Genomic DNA, 22528 nt, shown 5'->3' with positions numbered 1-22528 from the left:
GGTGTGCTGTTTGCCCAGAAACCTGCGGTCCACCTCATCACAGGATCCGCCCCCCAGAGCATCGGCAGCAGCTCCAGCAGCAGCAGCAGTTCTCACTGCTCACCAAGTCCTACCTCGTCCCGGGGCACCCCCAGTGCAGAGCCCTCCACCAGCTGGTCCCTCTGAGGGGCAGGACCCAGCTCCGTACTCCCCACTCTTTCTTCAAGAGCGGCGGAAGTTGATGCACAGAATTTACCTCATCTCATGGAGCCCACATCAGACACCATTTGGCCAGATGTTGAGAGTTTGGACATGTCCATCTGCCCAGGCTCCATCAGGTCCTGCTGTACTCTAGAGGCAGGGAGAGGCTGGAGGGGCCTGACCGGGCAGTGTTGTCCAATCAGGGATTGTCCTGGAGAACTGGGCGGGGTCTGTGGGCGTCCAGCTTCCTCCAGGGCTCCCAGGCCCCCTCCCATCCCCGGGCACAGTGTATTGACAATCTGTAAGCTGACACAGGGCTGGAGGCTCTCCACACCCTTTCCCCTTTAATTTATTTCTCTTCCCCTGCCTTCTGCTGTGACTCCAGGGTCACTGGTGTCTTTCCCTGCTCAGCTCCCCCATCTTTAACTCCCATGTGGGGCTGCTTAGAGCCAAGAGCACACCTCTGCGGCCCTTCTCTGCTGAGCATGGGATGGGGTCCTCCCAGTCCACCTTGCCTATACCATGTTTGGTTCCCGGAGTGTGGGTCCCTCAAATTCATGTCTTGAAGCAGTCCTCAGGGCCCCATATCCCTTTTTAATGGTTCCGAGCAAGGGCTGATAAGGGCAGTCCTCAGGACCCAGGGCCTGCTGGGGATCTGCCAAGGGAGAGGCAGAGCCCCGGGGGTGGCCCAAGCAGGCCCTGGCACCCACTCCACTGGCCCTTTTCTGACCCACCCAGACCTCAGGCCCCTGCCCCTGCCCCCGCCACCCTCCATTGGTCCCTGTTGGCCAGCTCTCCCAGGAAACAGCCCACTTGTCCCTCAGGCCCCGCCTCTTCTCGGCGGGGGGCCATCTCAGCCCCTCCATCCCCAAACCTGCCAGTGTCAGGTTCATTGAAATACCTCAGATTTGTAATTGTTGATGTTTGACTCTTCAGGAAGTATTTGCATCTCTGAAATCTTTTTTATATGTGTTTGCTGACTTTTGTGGGGTTTTTTTTACTTTAAAATTTTTATTGTTGTTACTGTAGCACCAAAGAAATGAAAGCAGATGTCCCCCAAAGCCGAGCAAATGGTTTGGTACCCCAGCCCCTCTGGCCCTTCCCTAAGATCCCCCAGTGAGGAGGAGGGGGAGGCGGCAGGAGAGATGACTCAGGGATCACAGTGGCGGGAGGAGGTGGAACGGAGGGACCCCTCTCATGCAGGTTGGGTCCTGAAACCACACTGGTTGTCAGGATGGCCCTTGACCCATTTCCCACCAGAGCTGGGCAGTCCCTCACCAGGCTAGGGGCAGGGCATCTCCCCTTCACTCAGCGTTCCCACCTCAGGGCAGGTGCAGACCATGGAGGCCATGAAGCCTGCAGGGGTCAAGCTGCCCCAGAGGGTGAGGAGGTGCTGAGGAGCTCTGTCTCTCCTCTTGGATGCTGGGGTGAAACAGGCTGCTCCTGTGTCATAAAGAAGAGGTGATTCTCACGCATGGCTCACCTCTCAGTCAAGTTCGCTCTGCAGTGTTCACTAGAACCCCGCCCACTGTGACATTATCCCGCGGTAGCGGTGGGAGGCTGAGGTGGACCCAAGCCCACACAAGCCCCACGCTCAGTCTGGCTAGGAAAGGGAAATCAGACACGAGCACAGAACACATACCTCAGCCCGGTGAGCTGCAGCGCCACCAACTCCATCTCCTGTCTCTCCCCCAGCCCCCAACACCATCTCACTCTCACACACACATACACACACACACACACAGTCCCATCTGCTGGGGGCTGACCCTCTCCTGGCCTCACCAGGCCAGCACAGGGCTGGGCAGAGAGGGGCATCTGGTGTCTGTGTCAGGGAGGAGCCTGGTTGGCTGGTGCTGGGCCCACTTGAAGGCATCACAGACATTTGGCCAGTGTGTCTTTCTCAGGACTTTGGTCACGAAGGATGGACCCTTGCCACCCGGAGGACACAGGGACCATGTGCTGTGTCTTCCTGGTTGTTGGATCCTCTCCTTTCCCCAGGCAGCTTGCCCAGTCTCGCCCTCTCATCAAGGCCTTGCTGCCCTGAGGGGCAGCAGCAAGGTCTCAACCTGAAAGCCAGAGGGTAGGCATGCCCGCCAGTGCCCCCAGAATGAGGCCCTGGGCCAAGAAGAGCTCTCCGGACGGTGCAGCCCTGAGGTCACATGGCAGCCATTGACCGGGGCACTCTGTCCCCTCCCCTTCCCCATCTTGTATTTAACCAGGAAAAAAATGTGATAGCACAGGGGTAGCCTAGGCAGTGGATGAATACCTCAGAAGTCCTCTTGCAGCAAGTGTCTGTATATGTTGTGGTTATTTTCTATCTTACATGTTCTCGAATGTTTATATTTCAATAAACCTCTACCTCTTCACACAAGCAGGACACAGGTGCTTTGGCTCTTTGATTTGACAGTAACAGGAAGAGGGCAAGGGACTTCCAAATAAAAGGGGCTAAATAAACTATTCCTCTGATCCCTTGATTTTTCCTAAACTTTCTCTTCACTGCTCACTCACTGTTTCCCCAAAGCACTTACTCTCAGCCTGTCTTCTGTATTAGCTGGGTGCCTCTGATACTGCATGACCACCCGCACTGACCCCTGGCATCACGTCAGGGTCCCAGCAGGCACAGGGCCACGAGCAAGCCCTCTTTCAACTCCTGCTAAGTACAGTCCCCACACCTACAGAGCTCACACTCTTGTCTGGAAGGCACACACGACTCTCGACAAAACATGATTGGAACCCATGGGCAGATAAATGCTGGAGCAGCTCACTAGGGAATCCCTGGAAGGCTTCCTCAGATCAGATCAGATCAGTCGCTCAGTCGTGTCCGACTCTCTGCGACCCCATGAATTGCAACACCACAGGACATTTCATCAGGAAGAATGAAGTTGCAAACAAGACATGAGGAAAAGTGGACGAACTGATACATGTGGTATCAGGATCTGGCATTGGGGAACTGGATAGTACTGGTAGACAAAAGTGTGGCTGGGGCCAGGATGGAGCCCAGGCTGAGGGATTTGGGCCTATCCTCAGCATCAGGATACTACTGCTGTGTTTTGAGGAGGGCATAGGCTTAGAGGCTTTTCTATAAGGGTGACTTGGAACTGGGAGACATTCTAGATGTGGACACCCTGGGACACTGCCACTGAAACTTAGGCCTAGGCCCAGGCTGCTCAGCATTTTTCTCTACCGCAGTGCACATCCTATGGGCACAACCTGGGACTGACAACACTAAGAGAAATGGGCAGAGAACTAAAGCACTGGGCAGGTTTGTGATTGTCGTCCTCCATCCATGACAGACACCTCGCCTGTCAGACCTTTCTCTGCCATTTTGAAGTGCTGGAAAGTGAGAGTGACATTGGGACAGTCTTGAACCTCTCACTGATATTTTAAAAAATTTTTTGAAAGAAATAACCAACCCTTTAGTACTTATTTACCCATAATTGGGATAACACGTCACAACTTCCAGAGACACATCACAGGGCTGCCACGTGGAGATTCAGCGGGCCTGTTATAGGAGGAGGCCGCCAGATGAGAAGAAGCATGGTCCAAAGACATATTAACAGCATGGAGTGAATGTGAGGTGACACTGAGGGATAAGTGGCAGCTGAATAAGGGTCCAGTGAGAAATGGAGAATCTGGGAAGAACAAGGCACCAGGCCTGCAGTTCCATTCCACTCTCAATTAACAGGAAAAAAAAAATATATATATATATATATATAGAGAGAGAGAGAGAGAGAATATCTAAGACCTTGAGAAAAGAAGAGTTCTTCAAACTAGACCCTCCAAAAAAAAAAAGTTCATCAAAAGATACCAAAAAATAAAAAACTGGCAGGAGATACTTGCAATACAGAACTGACAAAGGAGTAGTGGTCAGAATTTTTTACAAATGTTTAAGACAAAAGCAGTCTTAAGATCAAACCAGTCAATCCTAAAGGAAATCAGGCCCTTATTATACAGAGCAAAGTAAGTCAGAAAGAAAAACACTAATACAGTATGTTAATGCATATATGTGGAATTTACAAAGATGGGAATGATGACCCTATATGCGAGACAGCAAAAGAGACACAGATGTAAAGAACAGACTTTTGGACTCTGTGGGAGAAGGTGAGGGTGGGATGATTTGAGAGAATAGCATTGAAACATGTATATTATATGTGAAATAGATCGCCACTTCGGGTTCAATGCATCAAACAGGGTGCTCAGGGCGGGTGTACTGGGATGACCCTGAGGGTTGGGATGGGGAGGGAGGGTCAAGATGGGGAACACATGTACATCCATGGCTGATTCATGTGAATGTATGGCAAAAACCACCACAACATTGTAAAGTAATTAGCCTCCAATTAAAAAAAGAAATCAGGCCTGAATATTCATTGGAAGGACTGATGCTGAAGCTGAAACTCCCAATACTTTGGCCACCTGATGTGAAAAACTGACTCATTGGAAAAGACCCTGATGCTGGGAAAGATTGAAGGCAGGAGGAGAAGGGGATGACAGAGGATGATGTGGTTGGATGGCATCACCGACTTGATGGAGATGAGTTTGAGCAAGCTTTGGGTGTTGGTGATAGACAGTGAAGCCTGGTGTGCTGCAGTTCATGGGGTTGCAAAGAGTCAGATACGACTGAGCCACTGAACTGAACTAAAGACAAAAGCGAAAAAGAAAAATTGAGCAGATGGGGCAAAGTCATAAACAGATGTTCTGCAGAAGGGGAAATAAAATGACTGGACATCAGTGATCAGAGAAACATACAGAAAAAACATTCGCTGTCATCAGATTGTCACAAGCTGTAGTCTTAAAATACCAGGCCTTGGATTCCCTGATGGTCCAGTGGTCCAAAAGAAGGGACATTTGATCCCTGGTCTAGGAAGAGTACACACACTAAGGGACAATTAGACCTTTGCACCACAACTATGGAGCCCTTACGCTATAGAGTGTGAGCACTGCAACAAGAAAAGTCACCACAAGACTAGCCTCTGATCGCTGCAACTAGACAAAGCCCAGCAGCAATGAAGACCTAGTATGGCCAAAAAAAAAAAAAAAAATACACCAGGCCAAGATGGAAAGCTATGGGAGCTCTCAGACTGCTGGGGGGAGTGTAAATCAGCCTAACTCTGAAAGACACTTTGGCTTTTCCTAGCAAAATGGAACATGAACATGACGTGGGGCCCAGCAATTCTGCTACCAGATTTGTACCCCAGAGGAAATCTGCACGTGTGCCCCAGAACGTGGGATGTGTATAGCTGGCAGTGATAAGGAGGCTGTAAAAGTCCCAATTACTGAACATTGGTGTGGGCCAGGTGTGCTTTTAAGTTCTTTGCAAGAATTAACTCGTTTGCTCCTCTACACGTATATGACACGGGAGGTACGGAGAGGCTGAGTAGCAATGCGGTCCCAGAGTGGAGAGAGGAGCAGTCAGTGGTAACGGAACCCAGGGTCTGTGCCCTAACCACGAGCAAGGCAAAGCACTCTGTACTCAAGTGTCTCATGTAACACTAAACCCACAGACGTGTGAGGCAGTGACTTTGTTCATTCTGCGGATGAAGAAACTAAAGGGCAGAAATGTGCACGAGGTCACATGTAGTGAACGGCAGGCTGGGAACAGACTCTTAACGCAGTTGTCCCACCTCTCCCTCATGTGCATTTTTCACTTAGGGCCGGGGTAACCCAGCGCGGTGATGAGAAGGAAGCAGACCGTAGAGAGTGGGTGTGATTATCACTCTAGCCCAATCGTCCCCACGCCGCGCACAGCAGGGAATCACCTGAGGGACTCCAGCATCCCGGGGACCAGCCTTTCCGGCCACTAGCCGCAGCCTCTCTCACCTCATTGGCCAGGGCTGGGTATGTGCCTTCCGCGCAGCCAATGGGGCGAGGGGGCGGGGCGACTGGGAAAGACGCTCGGCGAGTGGAGGGAAGTCCCCCAGCGCAGACCGCGTCTCCGCCCGCGTCCCTGAGAAATGGAGTGCAAGTTACTGCCCGCAGAGAAGGAGGAGTTGGTGGCCTGGGGCTTCTGGAAGAGAAGGTTTGTAACCACCGCCGGAAGGAAGGGGAGAAGGAACCAACCAGACCAGCAGGACTGGGAAGCGTGGGGCCACCCGTCTGCGCTTGGAGACGGTGAGTACAAAGCCCCGCAGCAGCCGGGACACAGGGACACACAAGAAGGCCAAGGATGGTGAGGTGGTCTGTGCCGAGGGAACAAGCCGGAGCCGGGTCTAAGATAAGCCAGTGGAGGGCAATGCTCGGCCTCCAGGGAGGACCTTTGGGACAGGGGGCAGTCCTCTGGTTTGGAGGCATTGACGGTGTTTTCCCTGGTTAAGGGATCCAAAAAGGTCCATGTGAGCAGAAAGGATGGGTATTTACTGTCCGACTCCAGAATGTGTGGAGGAGCCCTAGGGCAGTGGGACCTCAGGCTGGCCCCAGGAAGGGTCTGGAACCCAGAAGCACTGCCCATGGAAGGTACTTTTGCCCTCCCAAAGACCAGCCCAACCTGCTGCCTGAGCTACAGAACAAAACAAGAGGACCAAACCAAAGGTCAAGTTTATGTCTTCTGCATGCATGAGACCCCCTGGTGTGTGTGTTTAGTCGCTAAGTCTGTCAACTCTGCGACCCCATGGACTGTAGCCCACCAGGCTCCTCTGTTCATGGGGATTCTCCAGGCAAGAATACTGGAGTGGGTTGCCATGCCGTCCTGCAGGGGATCTTCCCAACCCAGGGATGGAACCCAGATCTCCCACAATGCAGGCGGATTCCTTACCATCTGAACCACTAAGGAAGCCCGAGACCCCTTGGGCTGAAGCAAAATCTCTCTGTCCCAGTTTAACTTTCTGGGACTTGTCAGCTCCATCTGCTCTTACTGAAATCCAGCTTTTTCCACAGAGAAAAACAGGGTCCCCAGTTTAGTTTTATGTGTCCAGTCTTCAGCCTTGGATGGATTACTCTTTTGTCCCAAGTCAAGTGGCCCTAGGAAGGAGATCGTTGATTCAGTTGGGTTCGGTACCCAGTGCTGGATCTCTCAATGGAGAATTTGGCAGCCCCCACAGTGGCCTGTTTATGTCAGGGACTGCAGAGAACATTTTGCAGAGGACAATGCTGGGGAAACAATCCCAGAGATGTTCTGTCCTGTCACCCTGCCAGAGTCCCCCTCGGCAAAACCCTGCTTCACTTAAGGCAGTTGATGGGGGGAGTGTTCAGTGACAGCATTGAGGAAGATTCTGGGGGCATGTGGCCCAGCTGACAGAGCTCTTTGAGAGAAGGAAGCATATAAGAAGGTAGGGAGGGAAGTTCAGAAAAAGAAAAAACAGCCAGATGACCTCAAGGGGGATGTAACCCTGAGCGGTCTGGCCTGTGGGCATTGAAGGTGGCCCTGCTCTCAAGCTCAGAATAGACAGTGTGAAATAAGAAACCACCCTTCTGGGACAGGTTAGGGAACCAGGGGCTGACCTGCTGTTTTGCTGTGTGACCTCAGGCAAGTTACTGCCCTTCTCTGGGCAGTTTCTTGTCTGTGAAATAGACACTGTAGAGCACAAGTAAATGAAAACTCACTGTGAAAAGTCAAAAGCCCAGTGCCAAGGCAGTGAGTTACAGGGTCCTAGCTGGCCCAGGGGCAATCAGTGAGCCACCAAAGCCCCACAAGGATCCCAGCATCCCCACTGGCCACTCCCTGCCCAGCTCTACTCTGAGCCACAGGGTCCCTTTGGGAAAGGGCCAGGCAGTCCCACCCACGAAGAGTTAGGAACCTTATGCCACATGAGCACTGCAGGCCCCATGGCAGGTAGGGGACAAAGACAGCCTCTGACTGTAGCTACCTACAATAGACTGACAGAGAGCTTGTCCTTGGGAGCTAAAGGCATAGCCACAGGGTCCTCCCCTCTCCCCAAGAGTCCTTGTCCCCGCTCCTTGGTTTCCTGAGGCCTGTCAGTCCAGATCCTCTGTGCTAGGACTGCTTGGCTTACTGGGGCTGGGCGGGGGGCTGACCTCAATCGTGTGCTGTAGGGCGAGGCTGTGAACCTGTTCCCTGGTGGCTCTGGGCCTCAGTCTCCGCACCACTTTTCTTCCCCAGCCTGGGCACGGGCACTGGCCCTGGCCACCAGCTTTTCTGAGATACTCCTCTCCTCTGTGGTTCCAGGGCTGTGGCTGAGGTCTGGGAGTGGATAAGGCAGAGGCTTCTCCCGACAGAGGGCACAGGGGCAGGGCAGGTACCAGGTATGAAGGCCAGGCAGCTGAGGAAGCCAGGTGAACTAGCCAAGGCCCACACTGGAAGGACCCTTCAGGCCCCTGATTCTCCCTCCAGTTTGCAGATGGAGAGACAAGGGCAGAGAGAGAAACTAGGCCTGGATCGCACAGAGAGGTAGGGAGTGCCCCTCTGGAGAATCCCCAAATGATGCCTTCAGCTGAGAGCTGGCTGGAGGTGCCTGTCCTCCCAGCACTGGAGCCCTTGATGCTCGGAGCTGCACCAGCTCCTGTTTCCTGAGGACACAGTTCCCAGCCTGAGGGTCCACTGATGGACCTGCCCTGCTTTGCTCAGGATCCCCAGAGAGCAGCTGAGGCAAGGCACGGGAGCCCCCACCCAGCTCCTCCACGCAGAGTCATAAGGGTGAGGCCCGATCACTGTTAGTGCGGTGCGGAAGCTCCAGGCCGTGAACGCGCTACATTGTCTGTCATTGGTGGCCGCTCATTATATCCGATTGTTTCCTGAACTTAATAAGAAGTGGGAACAATGCCTTGTTGGTGGAACAATGGATAGATTATGTGGCTAAAGCCCCCCTACACGGTTGATCTTGGGTCTGTCTCTGGTTTTATGACCTTAATACTGATACCCAAACTGGACCCCAGGTATAAAGAAGCTCAGGGGCACCAGAAATAGGCACGGTGCCCCACGTCTTGTGTGATCCTCACATCTTCCTTTGAAGTAGGTACTATCAGTATCCCCATTTTGCAGATGAAGAAACAGAGGTTTAGAGAAGGCAGACTTGTTCATGCTAACCTAGTCAGTTGGTGGTGGTCAGTTTTCTTCCCCTCCAAATTTTTCAGTGACTAAAAATTTCCCTGAATCCAAAAATATTGATGGGTGATACTCCCTCAGTGCTTCCTGTATGACTGATTCCACCCCACCAGAGAGCTGCCTGAGGGCAAGCCTAAGTCCCTAATCCCCTTCAGTCTCCATATCCTTCCCCGTCTCCCCGCATGCAGTCCCTATGCACCAGGTCGGGCCCACAGAGCCTTGACCCTGAGGCATTTGCTTTGTGCCAGTGAGGACTGAGTGCCTGGTCCCCACCCAGGGCCACCCCAAGACAGAGCAAGGGCCCCAAGGCTCAGATCTTGGCCCTCAGTAGAGACATCCTGATTTTGATTCACAAGCCTTCTTCTCGCCACCTCCAGAGATCACCCTACCGTCACCTCCCAGGTGGCCTCGGCCTCTTTCCCAGACCCTCTGTTTCCTGGGCACAAGGACCCAGGGTTGTCTTAGAGGGCCTGGCCCACACCATTGCATCCTCTGTCTGGGAGGCCCTACTTCCAGCCCCATCCCCAGCCCTGAGGGAGGGCAGCCAGGACCAGCCAGGCCAGCTATCACCTTCTGTGAGGGTGGGCGGGGGCCTGCTCCCAAGCTCTCCTCTCTGTCTCTGGGGGGGCCCACCCTGGACACTCCTTGGGTTCCATTGTGGGCCTCGGCTCTGGCAGCACCTGGGGCCTGTTAGGGACGGCAGGACCCTGGCCCCTTGCCCTCATCCCATTCTGAACCTCATTAACCCAACCAAGGCCAGTGGGCCACTCCACTGGGAAGCAGGCCATAAAGAGTTGGAGAGAGCATGACCAAGGGACAGCAACCCAATAGTAAACCACATAGGGTCACGGTATCACCAAAGGCCAGAACCCCTGAGTCCCGCCAGCCCACTCCCAGTGCACAGATGGGGACCTGAGCCCAGAGTCAGCAGAGGGTTTGTCCAAGGCCAGCAGGCCACAACCCATCTCTGTGTTCTTGAAAGCCTGCTGCCAAGAGACCCAGGGAGGATTCCACAATGGCCTGCCCCGCAGACAGTGGACTGGAGGCTGAGGGGAGTGGGCTTGGCTGGTGCCCACTCAGTAAATGCCAGTCTGGTCCCCAAAGAGAAGCCAAGCTAGGCCCAGACCTCCAACAGGCCTGGAGCCCACCTTGCCTGCACAGACTCCGGGAGGTTGCCTGGGTTCTCTGCTGGGTGGGGCCTGCGCCTGTGGGAAGGGGGCGGGTGCAGAAGACTCTGGAACACCTGGCTCCTGGCCTCCCTTCTTGGCCGACCACACTGTCCCGGTTCTCATTCCTGTCCTCAGGTGTGGGCAGACCTAGGTCATGCTCACCTGAGGGCACGGACCCTTGCCCCTAGTAGCTCTCGTTGCAGCTTCCAGGGCCAGCTGGACCCAGAGTCCCGCTCCTGCCCCTAGTCATCCCGTTCAGCCTGGAGCAGAAGGGCTGCCTCAGCCCAGGAGGCTCCACACCCTGGACCTGAGCCCTCAGCTCTGCAGAGGCCCGGACAGGGAGTTTGGGACGTATTCTACAGACAGAAAATCTGAGGCCCCGTGAGGGGAAGGGGCTAGTCCCTGTGACAAACTGGGGCTGCCTGCTTTTGTGCACCAGCCCCTGGTTTCTGGCTTGGGGAAGACTCTAGGGTCTTTAGGAAGGGCTTCTTGGGGGTCCTGACTCCAGATGGGCCCCTCTTCCCCTGACCGCAGACAGCTCCCAGTTCCTTCCATTTTCCACCTGGATCCTGGCAGCCCTCTGGTTGTTTTTCTTCTCCAAAGCCTGCATCTTGCTCCTGTCACTAGCCAGGGCCAGGCAAGGAAGGACAGATTGCAGCCCCGTCTGAGGGGAACCTCACCCCCATCTTCTAATGCCAACAAACACCCCCACACAGGCTCCTCCATCTGGGCAGGGCCTGGCATGCAGAGAGAAGCCCAATTTCCAACCTGGACCCCAATCTGCCTCCCCCACCCCTATGTGGATGAGGTGTCTGGGGGCTCACTAAGTGGCCCTTCCTGTGGACATGCCAGCCTCTGCAGCTGTGTCAGGGTCCTGGAATTAAAGGAGGGGAAAAACAAGACGAACAGCTGGGTCCCTAAGATCCCAAGTCACATCCAACCCGTCCAACAAGAAGGCAGCGGGGGACTTCCCTGGTGGTCCAGGGCGAAGGCTCAGGACTCCCATGCACGGGGCCCAGGTTCCGTCCCTGGTCAGGGAGCTGGATCTCACATGCTGCAACTAAGACCCAGCACAGCCAAATAAGCAATTTTTTTTTTTTAATAAAAGGAAGAAGAAGAATGAAAAAGATTTTAAAAAGAAGGCAGCAGGAAGCACATTAGAAGCTGTCATGGGTTAAACTGTGCCCCCTGAAAGAAAAATGTGTTTGCACTTTAACTCCCATTGCCCCAGAGTGGGACTTCAGTTGGAGTTGGGGTCTGTACGGAAGTAAATTAAAAATGAGCTCATTAGAGTGGGCCCTGTGCTGTGCTCAGATACTCAGTCGTGTCTGACTCTTTGCAACTCCATGGACTGTAAGCCAAAGAGGCTCCTCTGTCTATGGGATTTCCAGGCAAGAATGCTGGAGTGGGTTGCCATTTCCTCTCCAGGGGATCTTCCTGACCTAGGGATCCAACCCTATAAATAGGGGAAATCTGAAAACACGGATGCAGAGAGAGTGCCTCCTTCACATGAAGGCAGAGGCTGGGGTGATGCCCCAGTGTCAAAGACTGTCAGCATCCGCCAGGAGCTGGGGGCGAAGTGGGAAGGAACCAACCCTGCCGACACCTTGATCTCAGACTCCAGCCTCCAGCTAAGACAGCAAGTTTCTGTAGGTTAAGTCCCACCTTGTACTGGGTTATGGCAGCTCTTGGGGCTTCCCCCGTGGTTCAGCAGTAAAGAATTCGCCTGCCATGCAGTAACCACAGGAGGTGCTGGTTTGATCCCTGGATCTGGAAGATCCCCTGGAGGAGGACATGGCAACCCACTCCAGTATTCTTGCCTGGAGAAGCCCATGGACAGAGGAGCCTGGCGGGCTATAGTTCATAGGGTCACAAAGAGTCCGGCATAACTGAAGCAACTTAGGAGGGAGGGTGGCAGCCCTAACAGGCTAACCCAGAGGGTACGTAAGATCAAAGCCCCATGGCAGCTCTTTGGCCCTAAAGGGACCCTGATTCAGAAGGCGGACTTCTGTCTCAAAGTGGCCAGGCCTGCAGTAGCGTGAAGTAACGCTAGTAGTAGTAAAGTGTAACAATAGCAGCTAACATTTTAGGACTACGTGCCAAGTGTCCAGCACAGCACCGAGCCTTTTACAGGCTTGTCCAGTTTAACCCTCACAGCCAGCTGCTGAGGGAAGGAAACTGTTATTCTTCTTGATTTTTACAGATGAGGCCCAAAGAGGCTTCCCTGGTGGCTCAGCTGGTAAAGAATCCACCTGCAATGCGGGAGACCTGGCTTCGATCCCTGGGTTGGGAAGATCCCCTGGAGAAGGGAAAGGCTACCCACTCCAGTATTCTGAACTGGAGAATTCCATGGACTCTATAGTCCATGGGGTCATAAAGACTCGGACACAACTGAGCGACTTTCACTTCACTTCACTTCCCAGAGAGGTGGCGTACACAATGTGGGCACACAATAGTGTAATGTGGGGTCAGGATTTAATGAGCTAGTGGTCAGGTTCCATAGCCCACAGTCTTTTTTTTTTTTTTTTTGCCTACTTGGGCTTTTATTGTTGTGGTGCACGGATTTAGTTGCCCTGTGGCATGTGGCATCATAGTTACCTGACCAGGGATCGAATCCGTGTCCCCTGCATTGGAAGGTGGATTCTTAAGCTCTATTTGGGGAATGGTGAAGGCCACAGAATCCTGGAATTGAAAAGGAAGACAGAATGAGGTAGAGACTCTGGGAAGAGGAGGGTGGAAGGAGCCTGAGGTGGGGGGTGGGACTAGAGGTGGAGAGTGCTGGAGGCCCCAGGCGCCCCTCGCACCCCCTGCAGCCAGCCGCTGGAGCAGCGTCAGCCCCTGTCCAGCTGCTGCCCCTCTCCCTGCTGTGCTTGGCCCATTGGCTGCTCCACACAGGACCCCATGATGCAGGACCAACTTCTAAGTCACCCCCTCTGCACAAGCACAGGGCCTGGGGCTCACATTCACTCACAGGTGAGTCATTGGAGGGGCTCCCAGGGACTGGAGAGAGGGGGATATCACAGGACACAGGCACGAGGCTGGGAGACCCTCGCGCTGGGGCCCACATCTACACTGGTTACAGGCCATCTGCATAGTGTTTGCACGTGGCTCCTCAGGGTCCGTCTCCTTCCTTCCCAGAGCCTGAATCTGCCCACAGGGCCCAGCCCTCGGTCACTGTGTTCTCTTGGACATGGGCCACCACACACCCCATAAAGAGGAGAGTCCCTCCAGGCCCCCACGGAGACCTCTCTGGCCTTCAGTAGTCTGGGCTGAGAAACAGACAAAAGCAGAGATTTTTTTTTTGTACACACGTGCGGAGGCAGAACTGGTACTGCAAATTTCCTTCCTTTAGCCCTTCCAGAGCCCAGCACTGGACCCCAGTTTGAGATCCACTGATTTAGACCAACTCCACCTTCTCTGGGGCTTCCCTGGTGGCTCAGACGGTAAAGAATCTGCCTGCAGTGCGGGATACCTGGGTTCGATCCCTGAGTTGGGAAGATCCCCTGGAAGAGGGCATGGCAACCCACTCCAGTATTCTTTTCTGGAGAATCTCCATGGACAGAGGAGCCTGGCGGGCTACAGTCCACAGGGTTGCAAAGAGTCAGACATGACTGAACGACTAAGCACAGCACACAGCGCAGCCACCTTCTCTGGGGCCTGAGGCCAGCTCAGCGCTGCAGCTGAGACCCCCTGTCCCTCTGCTTCAGTCACAGCAGTCGAGCGACTCTGGTCAGGGTCCTGTTGCACAGCACACATCCCATCCGGGTCCTTACAGTGCTCCACCCCGTGGCTCTCAGCCGTCTCCTCAACGTCTGTATCTATTGCCCTGTGTCTGTGTGTGCGCACATCTGGGACGATGTGCATGTGTCTCTGGGTGAGTGTCTGAGGTGTATCTTGGTATGTGCGCGTGTCCCACTGTCTGTCCGCCTGTGCACGTGTGCATTTGGCCAGGAGACTAAGGGAGGATGCTGGTCAGGAAGAGGCCCCCTCCAGGAGGAGCTGGAGTGGAAGTCAGGTCGACAGAGCCTGGGATCCCCAGGAGGAGCTGGAGTTGAAGTCAGGTGGACAGGGCCTGGGACCCCCAAGCCCATGCTCTGGCCCCGTCCCACCTTCACAGCAACTCCTCACTCCACTTTTCATCTGGATCAGGAACTATTCACAACACGCCCAGCTCCATGTCTCTCCTCTCTGGGCCTTTTCAATAGCTCTTCCTTCTTGTTGAAATGCTCTTAAAAAGAAAAAAAGGTTTCTGGCCATGCTTCATAGCATGTGGGCTCTTAGTTCCCCAACCAAGGGTCAAACCCACGCCCCCTGGACTGCACTCAGAGTCTTAACCTCTGGACTACCCTTTGAAGTCCTGAAATGCCCTTTTTTCTTTTGCTCCTTGAAGATGCCTAGTCATCCCTCAGTGAAGATTTTGAAGCCCAGAAGCCCCCTCTCTGGGGAAGACTTTGCTGTCTGCCGCCCCACCCGCAGCTCTGAGTGCCTCTCCCCTCATCAGGCACGTTAAATTCTAACTGCCTGCCTGATGTGTGCCCCCTCCCATACCAGAAGCTGTGGAGGGCAGGGAGTGGTCTGCTCTGACTTCGATTCTTCTGTATATGAGAGAGGGCATGTATGTAGTGGATGGTTAGTGCATGCACGCTGCATGAGAGAGCAGAGAATGGCAGAGTGCGAGCGTGATGAGGAAGAGACAGAGGGAAAGAAGTGGAGGACAAAGCCAGGGGCATCCTGAGAAGGGAGAAGAGATTCGTCATGCCAGGGGAGAGACAGGACGGTGGAGATGAGAATGGAGAGGGAGAGGAAAGGGGTGGACAGATTGCATGGACCCGGGGAGGCCAGACCTTATTCTGCCTCTGAAGCCTCTCGGTTCTTCCTCTGTAAATTTCAGGGCCACTGCTCCCTGCTGTCAGCATGCCCTCCAGTACTCAGCCACCTTCTCGTGAAGCCTGGGATGTGATTCTTCCTCCTGCAACTCTTTCCTGAGGGCACAGGTACCTGTTAGACCTGGAGTGTGCTGGTAGTAGGGATGGGGCGGTCTGGGCGCTGCATGGACCTCAGATCACCTCGTTTTCACCCATGTTCAGTGATTGCTGTCCCAGTTGCATAGATGTTCTCACTATGTTCTGATGGCGGGGATGGGGAGTGGGGCAGACAGCTCCATGACGCCTCCCCGCACACATGAAGCCCTCTGTCCTGAGCACTTCCACTCCCAAGCATCCTGACTTGAGCTCAGCAGCTAAGGTTACCTCACCTCCCTCCAGCCTAGCCCTAGGCTGGCAAGTGGGGCTCAGCCATGAGGAGGGGATCCAGGACTTGTTGGCACTGACAGGTTTCCCACATGCTCCCAAGAATGATCCAGAATGTGGTATCCAGGAGTATTAATACCTGGGAAAGGGCATCTGGCCTTGGCCACATGATTTGGGGTTTGGGACTCTAGTCTCCTCTCCTTTACCCATGGTGACAGAGGCTGGCCCACCTCCTGCCCACAGGCCATCCCACCAGTGTGAGAACAGCACCCCCTACCCCAGCCCAGCTTGGACACTGAGGGGTGGACCAGCCTCCTGGCCCAGGGCTGCCCCTGGCGCTGCTAGCAGCAGCAACTTCTCCCCAAGCAGCCACACACGCTCTGCTTCCAGGGCCACACGAGGCTGTCTTTTCACCTCGCAGCTGCTCTAAGCAGGCTCCTAGATGTTGGTGGCCCTGGCCCAGTTCCTCTGAGAATCTCTTGTTCACCTGTGTAGACCCCCACTCTGCCCCGAGTCATGATTCAGCCTCAGGACCGGTGAGGGGCTCCCCTGCCTGAGATCTGTCTGCTCAGGCTAGCCCTTGGGCCTTTACCCCTTCAGCTCCCTCCTCCTGGGTTCCTGACCTCCACATCCTCTGAGATTCAACTCTTCCAGGGCCCTCCTCTGACCATCACAGCCCACAGAGGCTTCTCAGAACTCCAGGCTTCAACTCTGGACCAAATGATTTAAGGCTGGACAGTTCCTCGATGCCCACCAGCAGAGGGTGCTGTTTCAGTGGACCTACAAGGTGAACAAGGCCAGGAGCTGACTGTGGCTCAGACCATGAACTCCTTGTTACCAAATTCAGACTTAAATTGAAGAAAGTAGGGAAAACCACTAGACCATTCAGGTATGACCTAAATCAAATCCCTTATGATTATACAGTGGAAGTGAGAAATAGATTTAAGGGCCTAGATCTGATAGATAGAGTGCCTGATGAACTATGGACTGAGGTTTGTGACATTGTACAGGAGACAGGGATCAAGACCATCCCCATGGAAAAGAAATGAAAAAAAAGCAAAATGGCTGTCTGAGGAGGCCTTACAAATAGCTGTGAAAAGAAGAGAAGCAAAAAGCAAAGGAAAAAAGGAAAGATATAAGCATCTGAATGCAGAGTTCCAAAGAATAGCAAGAAGAGATAAGAAAGCCTTCCTCAGCGATCAATGCAAAGAAATAGAGGAAAACAACAGAATTGGAAAGACTAGAGATCTCTTCAAGAAAATTAGAGATACCAAGGGAACATTTCATGCAAAGATGGGTTCGATAAAGGACAGAAATGGTATGGACCTAACAGAAGTAGAAGATATTAAGAAGAGGTGGAAAGAATACACAGAAGAACTGTACAAAAAAGATCTTCACAACCCAGATAATCACGATGGTGTGATCACTGACCTAGAGCCAGACATCCTGGAATGTGAAGTCAAGTGAGCCTTAGAAAGCATCACTACGAACAAAGCTAGTGGAGGTGATGGAATTCCAGTTGAGCTATTTCAAATCTGGAAAGATGATGCTGTGAAAGTGCTGCACTCAATATGCCAGCAAATTTGGAAAACTCAGCAGTGGCCACAGGACTGGAAAAGGTCAGTTTTCATTCCAAGCCCAAAGAAAGGCAATGCCAAAGAATGCTCAAACTACTGCACAATTGCACTCATCTCACACGCTAGTAAAGTAATGCTCAAAATTCTCCAAGCCAGGCTTCAGCAATATGTGAACCGTGAACTTCCTGATGTTCAAGCTGGTTTTAGAAAAGGCAGAGGAACCAGAGATCAAATTGCCAACATCCACTGGATCATCGAAAAAGCAAGAGAGTTCCAGAAAACCATCTATTTCTGCTTTATTGACTATGCCAAAGCCTTTGACTGTGTGGATCACCATGAACTGTGGAAAATTCTGAAAGAGATGGGAATACCAGACCACCTGATCTGCCTCTTGAGAAATCTGTATGCAGGTCAGGAATCAACAGTTAGAACTAGACATGGAACAACAGACTGGTTCCAAATAGGAAAAGGAGTACATCAAAGCTGTATATTGTCACCCTGCTTAATTAACTTCTGTGCAGAGTACATCATGAGAAACACTGGACTGGAAGAAACAGAAGCTGGAATCAAGATTGCCGGGAGAAATATCAATAAGCTCAGATATGCAGATGACACCACCCTTATGGCAGAAAGTGAAGAGGAACTCAAAAGTCTCTTGATGAAAGTGAAAGTGGAGAATGAAAAAGTTGGCTTAAAGCTCAACATTCAGAAAATGAAGATCATGGCATCTGGTCCCATCACTTCATGGGAAATAGATGGGGAAACAGTGGAAACAGTGTCAGACTTTATTTTTTGGGGCTCCTAAATCACTGCAGATGGTGACTGCAGCCATGAAATTAAAAGACGCTTACTTCTTGGAAGGAAAATTATGACCAACCTAGATAGCATATTCAAAAGCAGAGACATTACTTTGCCAACAAAGGTCCGTCTAGTCAAGGCTATGGTTTTTCCTATGGTCATGTATGGATGTGAGAGTTGGACCGTGAAGAAGGCTGAGCGCCGAAGAATTGATGCTTTTGAACTGTGGTGTTGGAGAAGACTCTTGAGAGTCCCTTGGACTGCAAGGAGATCCAACCAGTCCATTCTGAAGGAGATCAGCCCTGGGATTTCTTTGGAAGGAATGATGCTAAAGCTGAAACTCCAGTACTTTGGCCACCTCATGCGAAGAGTTGACTCATTGGAAAAGACTCTGATGCTGGGAGGGATTGGGGGCAGGAGGAGAAGGGGACGACAGAGGATGAGATGGCTGGATGGCATCACCGACTCGATGGAAGTGAGTCTGAGTGAATTCCAGGAGTTGGTGATAGACAGGGAGGCCTGGCGTGCTGCGATTCATGGGGTTGCAAAGAGTCGGACACGACTGAGCGACTGAATTGAACTGAACTGAAAATGTGAATGGTGCTCACCAGAGTAGAGCTGTGTGGGGACCCTGCTCCAAGCTGTCCCTCCTGATCATTCTTTTCCATGGTGTCCTTAGGGCCCCTCAACCTCAGGATCCCCAAGGACAGCGCCCAGGCCCCCCTGCTTCTCTGCCCCAGCACAGGTGGGCACAGCCTGGCTGAGTTAGTACCTGGATTCCCTGCAGGGCTGACAAGTTCCCTGTTGTGGCCCCCCAGGGTGAGCATCAACAGCAGCTTCTGCAGGAAAGTTGAGCCCGTGCAGGCATCTCAGCTGCCCCCATCAAGACTCCGTCTGGGCCCTGAGGCCATCCCACCATGGCTCCTGGCCTAGTACCAGCATCTCCTGCAGGTACACCCAGTCTAGGGGCCCCTCCCAGTCTTCAGACCCACTGTTAGGACCCTGAACAAGCTCTTCCCTGCCCTCTCGACTGTTTTCCCATCTGAACCTCGAGAGGAGTCAGGTCTTCCTAAATGTAGGGAGAGGGTGTCCAGCGTCTCCTGTACCACCCTCCTTCCCTAGCTACTGCTCCAAGAATGAAGACCTGGGAATGAAGTAGAGGGAGGGCTGAAGGTGTAGGAGGGCTAGTGTTCAGGGCCATACCAGCCTCCCACTTGAAGGGGGCCTCTGGTCATCCCTACCTCAGGGGCCCCCAGGGCCAGGGGATTGTCGGCTCATCCGACAGTCTGGCTCATCCGGTCCAGACACAGCTGGGCCTTTTCCACTTCTGTCTGCAGTAGCAGGAAAGTGGGAACAGAAGGGACTCTGCCCATCCTCTGCCACTCCACCCTCTGCCATCTTCTGGCACCATCACTTGTCTTCTGTGTCCTTGTCTGGCCTCCTCCACTCCTCTGTCCCTGTGATTCCTACAGCTGGTGCCTCTCCTGCTGCAGGCCACAGAGCATTCCACCTGCTGGGTTGGTGGGAGACAGAGGGGAAGGGCTGAAGGCAGCACCAACCCCTGGAGAGGGTGGGTCCAGCCTCACCACACACATCCCCCACCCCCAGCAGGGCAGTGTCTGTAGCCCCTGATAAAGCAGGCCCTGCTTACCCCACCAGCTGCGATAAGCCTAGCTGAGTGCCCAGTAGGGACCTGTGCCCTGAGGCTCTGAGGAGCTGCCCAGCCGTTGTCACTGCCAGCTCCAGATGTGAAACCCTCCACCTCCATTTGGACTCAAGACACATCCCCTTCTCTACCCAGCTCCTCATGGTTCTGGAGCTCCAGCAAAAGTACAGGGGATGCTGTTGTGGGATGCTGGAGAGTTGACAGGCAGGTCAACTGGGTCCCCAGGGTCCCTCCTGGTCTGGTAGGGAGCCACGGCTCTAGAAGGGTCAGTTGTGGGCTGAGACCCCCAGGCCACTAAAGGCTCAGGTACCTAGGCCATTGTAGGCGGCTCCCATGGGGCGGGGGTGCTGGGTATCTCCCCTAGAAGCCTCAGTTTGCATAACCTTCTCTCCCTCCCTGGGGATTGAAGCTTCACCAGGGGTGCCTGGGCTTCTGGGGAAACTCTCCTGTCCACTGAGCTAAAACCAACTACCTCCCTCCCTCTTACTCTCCTCGGGAGGGGAGGGGCAGAGGTTCCCCAGTCCATCCTTTGCATCTGTCTGCTGCTCCCAGCCTCAGCAGGCAATGCACCAGACACCTCCGAGGGGTCTGTTCACATTCAACATGGTAGCCCTGCTGAGGACTCCATTTTCCTCTGTCTCCTTTGGACACCCTAGACCCTGACAAGATTTCTTCCTGAGAATATGACATCAGACGTGGGCCCCAGCCCTGAGTATTCTGGGGTTTTCAGTCTAGTAAGGGGAGTTTGTTTGCTCAGGCGAGCCTGGGGCTCTGGACCAGCAAGGAGGATCAAGGGGAGAGGACCAGAGTTTTACTTTCTCTTCAGAGCCAGCAGCTCACTGGCCCTGATGAGTCCCAGCTCGCATTCCCAGCTCTGCAGCACCTGTGCTTGCTCAGACGGGCCTCCAGTGCTGCCCGCGGGCAGCCAGCTAGCTTGGCCCACTGCCACCTGCTCTCTGCCAACCACACCCTTCTCTGCCTCCAGGCTTGCTCAGGGGCCCTGTCTGAGCACCTGCCAGGAAAAGAGCAGCCAGGCTTCGGCAGGGGTGCCAGAGACTGCCGAGCCCGCCTCCCATACATTCACTTGCATCCTTCAGTGGGGCTCAGTGGCAAGCGCACTCCAGTGGCCAGGGGTGATGGGTGTGATGGGGACAGCAGGCAAGGCCAGGCATCAGTTCATGGGGTTCTGCTTCCGTGGGTCCTAACAGCAGGACAGAGGGGAGGCCCTTCCTCAGATGCGGAAACTGAGGCCCTGAGGCTGAGCAGGCACTTAAACCCTTCAACCCCAACCTTTCGCCCAGTATGCTCCCTGGTGATTCAGATTTCAAATAAACACCAGCCTCAACCTCCTGAACAGTTTCTCAGTTCCAACAGATTCCATGATCTGTGAGTGCTGACTATGGCCTGGCCAATGCTGAACAACTGCGGGTTCATTTGATCCTCCCGGGTTTGGGGTAGGGGGGGTGGAAGTTCAGAGTTTGGGATTCATTTGCCCCAGGGCACACAGATAGTCAGTCAGTCCACTGCGACCTGGGCTCACGTTCCCCCACTCTCCTGCTCTCCTTCCTAGTGTGGGAGTATAGCAGTGGCAGGGGGCAAGGGAACATTTGGGGAGATGCTATATTTTAGCTCTGATACAGGGGGTCAGAAGCCCTCCGTTCAAGTCCCTGCTTCAGCACCTCTCTGGCTTTCATGGCTTCAACTGTAAGATGGGGGCCTTACCCACAACTGACCTGCCTACTCCTCCCGTACATTCCCAACCTGCCCTCGCTCTGGATGTACCTCCACCCACCAGGCCCTCTCCCTTCTAGACTCCTTGACTCTCCTCTCCCAACTCCAGGCTTAGGTTCCTATAGCTCCCTCCTCAGCTGTCCCCCTCAGGTTCACCATCACACAAATCATGTTCAAAATGGACCATGAGGACCAGCTCCTGCCCCCACCTCCCCCTGGCACAGCACCCATAACTCCACCCTGGCTGGGTGCTCTGTCTTTCCCACTTAGAGGCAGGGACTCTCTATGGGCAGCCCCCAGCCCTTACTGAGACCTTGAGCTTGCCTGGCTTGGTTTGAGGGTGAGGACTGAGGATTTATCACAGTGGGGAGTGGCACGGGCCAGGCTGTTGAGCTTGTGTGGCCAGCGCAGAGAAAGCACGGCCACCAACGGCTGTGGGAGCAGACAGAAGGGCGCTTGACCCTCCCTGGAAACTCCCAGGAAGGCTTTCCCGAGGTGACCCTTAGGCTAAGGCCTGAAGGTGAATTAACTGTCCTGGAAAGGGCAAAGATGGATGTGGCAGACAGAGCAAGAACAGCAGGACAAGGAGGGGATCAGAAAAGCTGGGGTCTGGAGAGAGAGGTAAGCTGAGCCAAGAGCCCAGAGGGGCACAAGGGAGATGAGAGGGGCTGGAGTTGCTGTGGGGCTCAGGTGGCTAGTGGCAGAGTGCGGGGCAGAGGCATGTCCTTGGTGTGGCACAGAAAAGACTTGGCCGGGCACATGGGCTGAGGCTCTGAGAAAGAGCTTGGACGTAAGGTGTGGAGGATGTGGAGTGAATCGTCTCTGCAGGTGGCCCAGGCCCTGAGCTTCTCAGCCATCCATTGCCAAGGTCTCAGCCATCCAGCACTGGAGGAATAAGGGGTGTGGGTGGGTGAACCAGGGGTGAAGGAGTTGCCCATACTTTACTTTTTCCAAGTGCCTGATACTCTGCCTCTCTTTCCTCTAGGTGCGAGTTCTTTTAGGAACAAAGAAACAAAAGAATGAGGCTCTAAGGTAGAATTTCAGGCAGGACAGCTGCTGGACTTAAGATTTTAGAGAGGGAGTGACCCCATGGACTAGCCCACCAGGCTCCTCTGTCCATGGGATTTTTCAGGCAAGAATACTGGAGTCAGTTGCCATTTCCT

General features: G+C 53.8%; 1 protein-coding gene across 2 annotated transcripts in view; it reads left to right on the top strand.

Moving 5' to 3' along the window:
* ARID3B (AT-rich interaction domain 3B) overlaps window positions 1-2550 on the top strand; it is a 48294-nt gene extending 45744 nt beyond the window's left edge. For both annotated transcript variants that reach the window (XM_070358621.1, XM_070358620.1), the window contains exon 9: window positions 2-2550. In XM_070358621.1, coding sequence (XP_070214722.1) covers window positions 2-165 — 164 coding nt within the window. In that variant the 3' untranslated portion in view covers window positions 166-2550. The remainder of the gene's footprint in view (window position 1) is intronic.
* Window positions 2551-22528: the final 19978 nt, after the last annotated feature.

The sequence above is a fragment of the Bos mutus genome, chromosome 21, assembly GCF_027580195.1.
Source record: "Bos mutus isolate GX-2022 chromosome 21, NWIPB_WYAK_1.1, whole genome shotgun sequence".
In the NCBI taxonomy this organism is placed as follows: Eukaryota; Metazoa; Chordata; class Mammalia; order Artiodactyla; family Bovidae; genus Bos; species Bos mutus.
The sequence above is the reverse complement of the archived record's forward strand: the minus strand, read 5'-3'. Positions and strand labels throughout refer to the sequence as shown.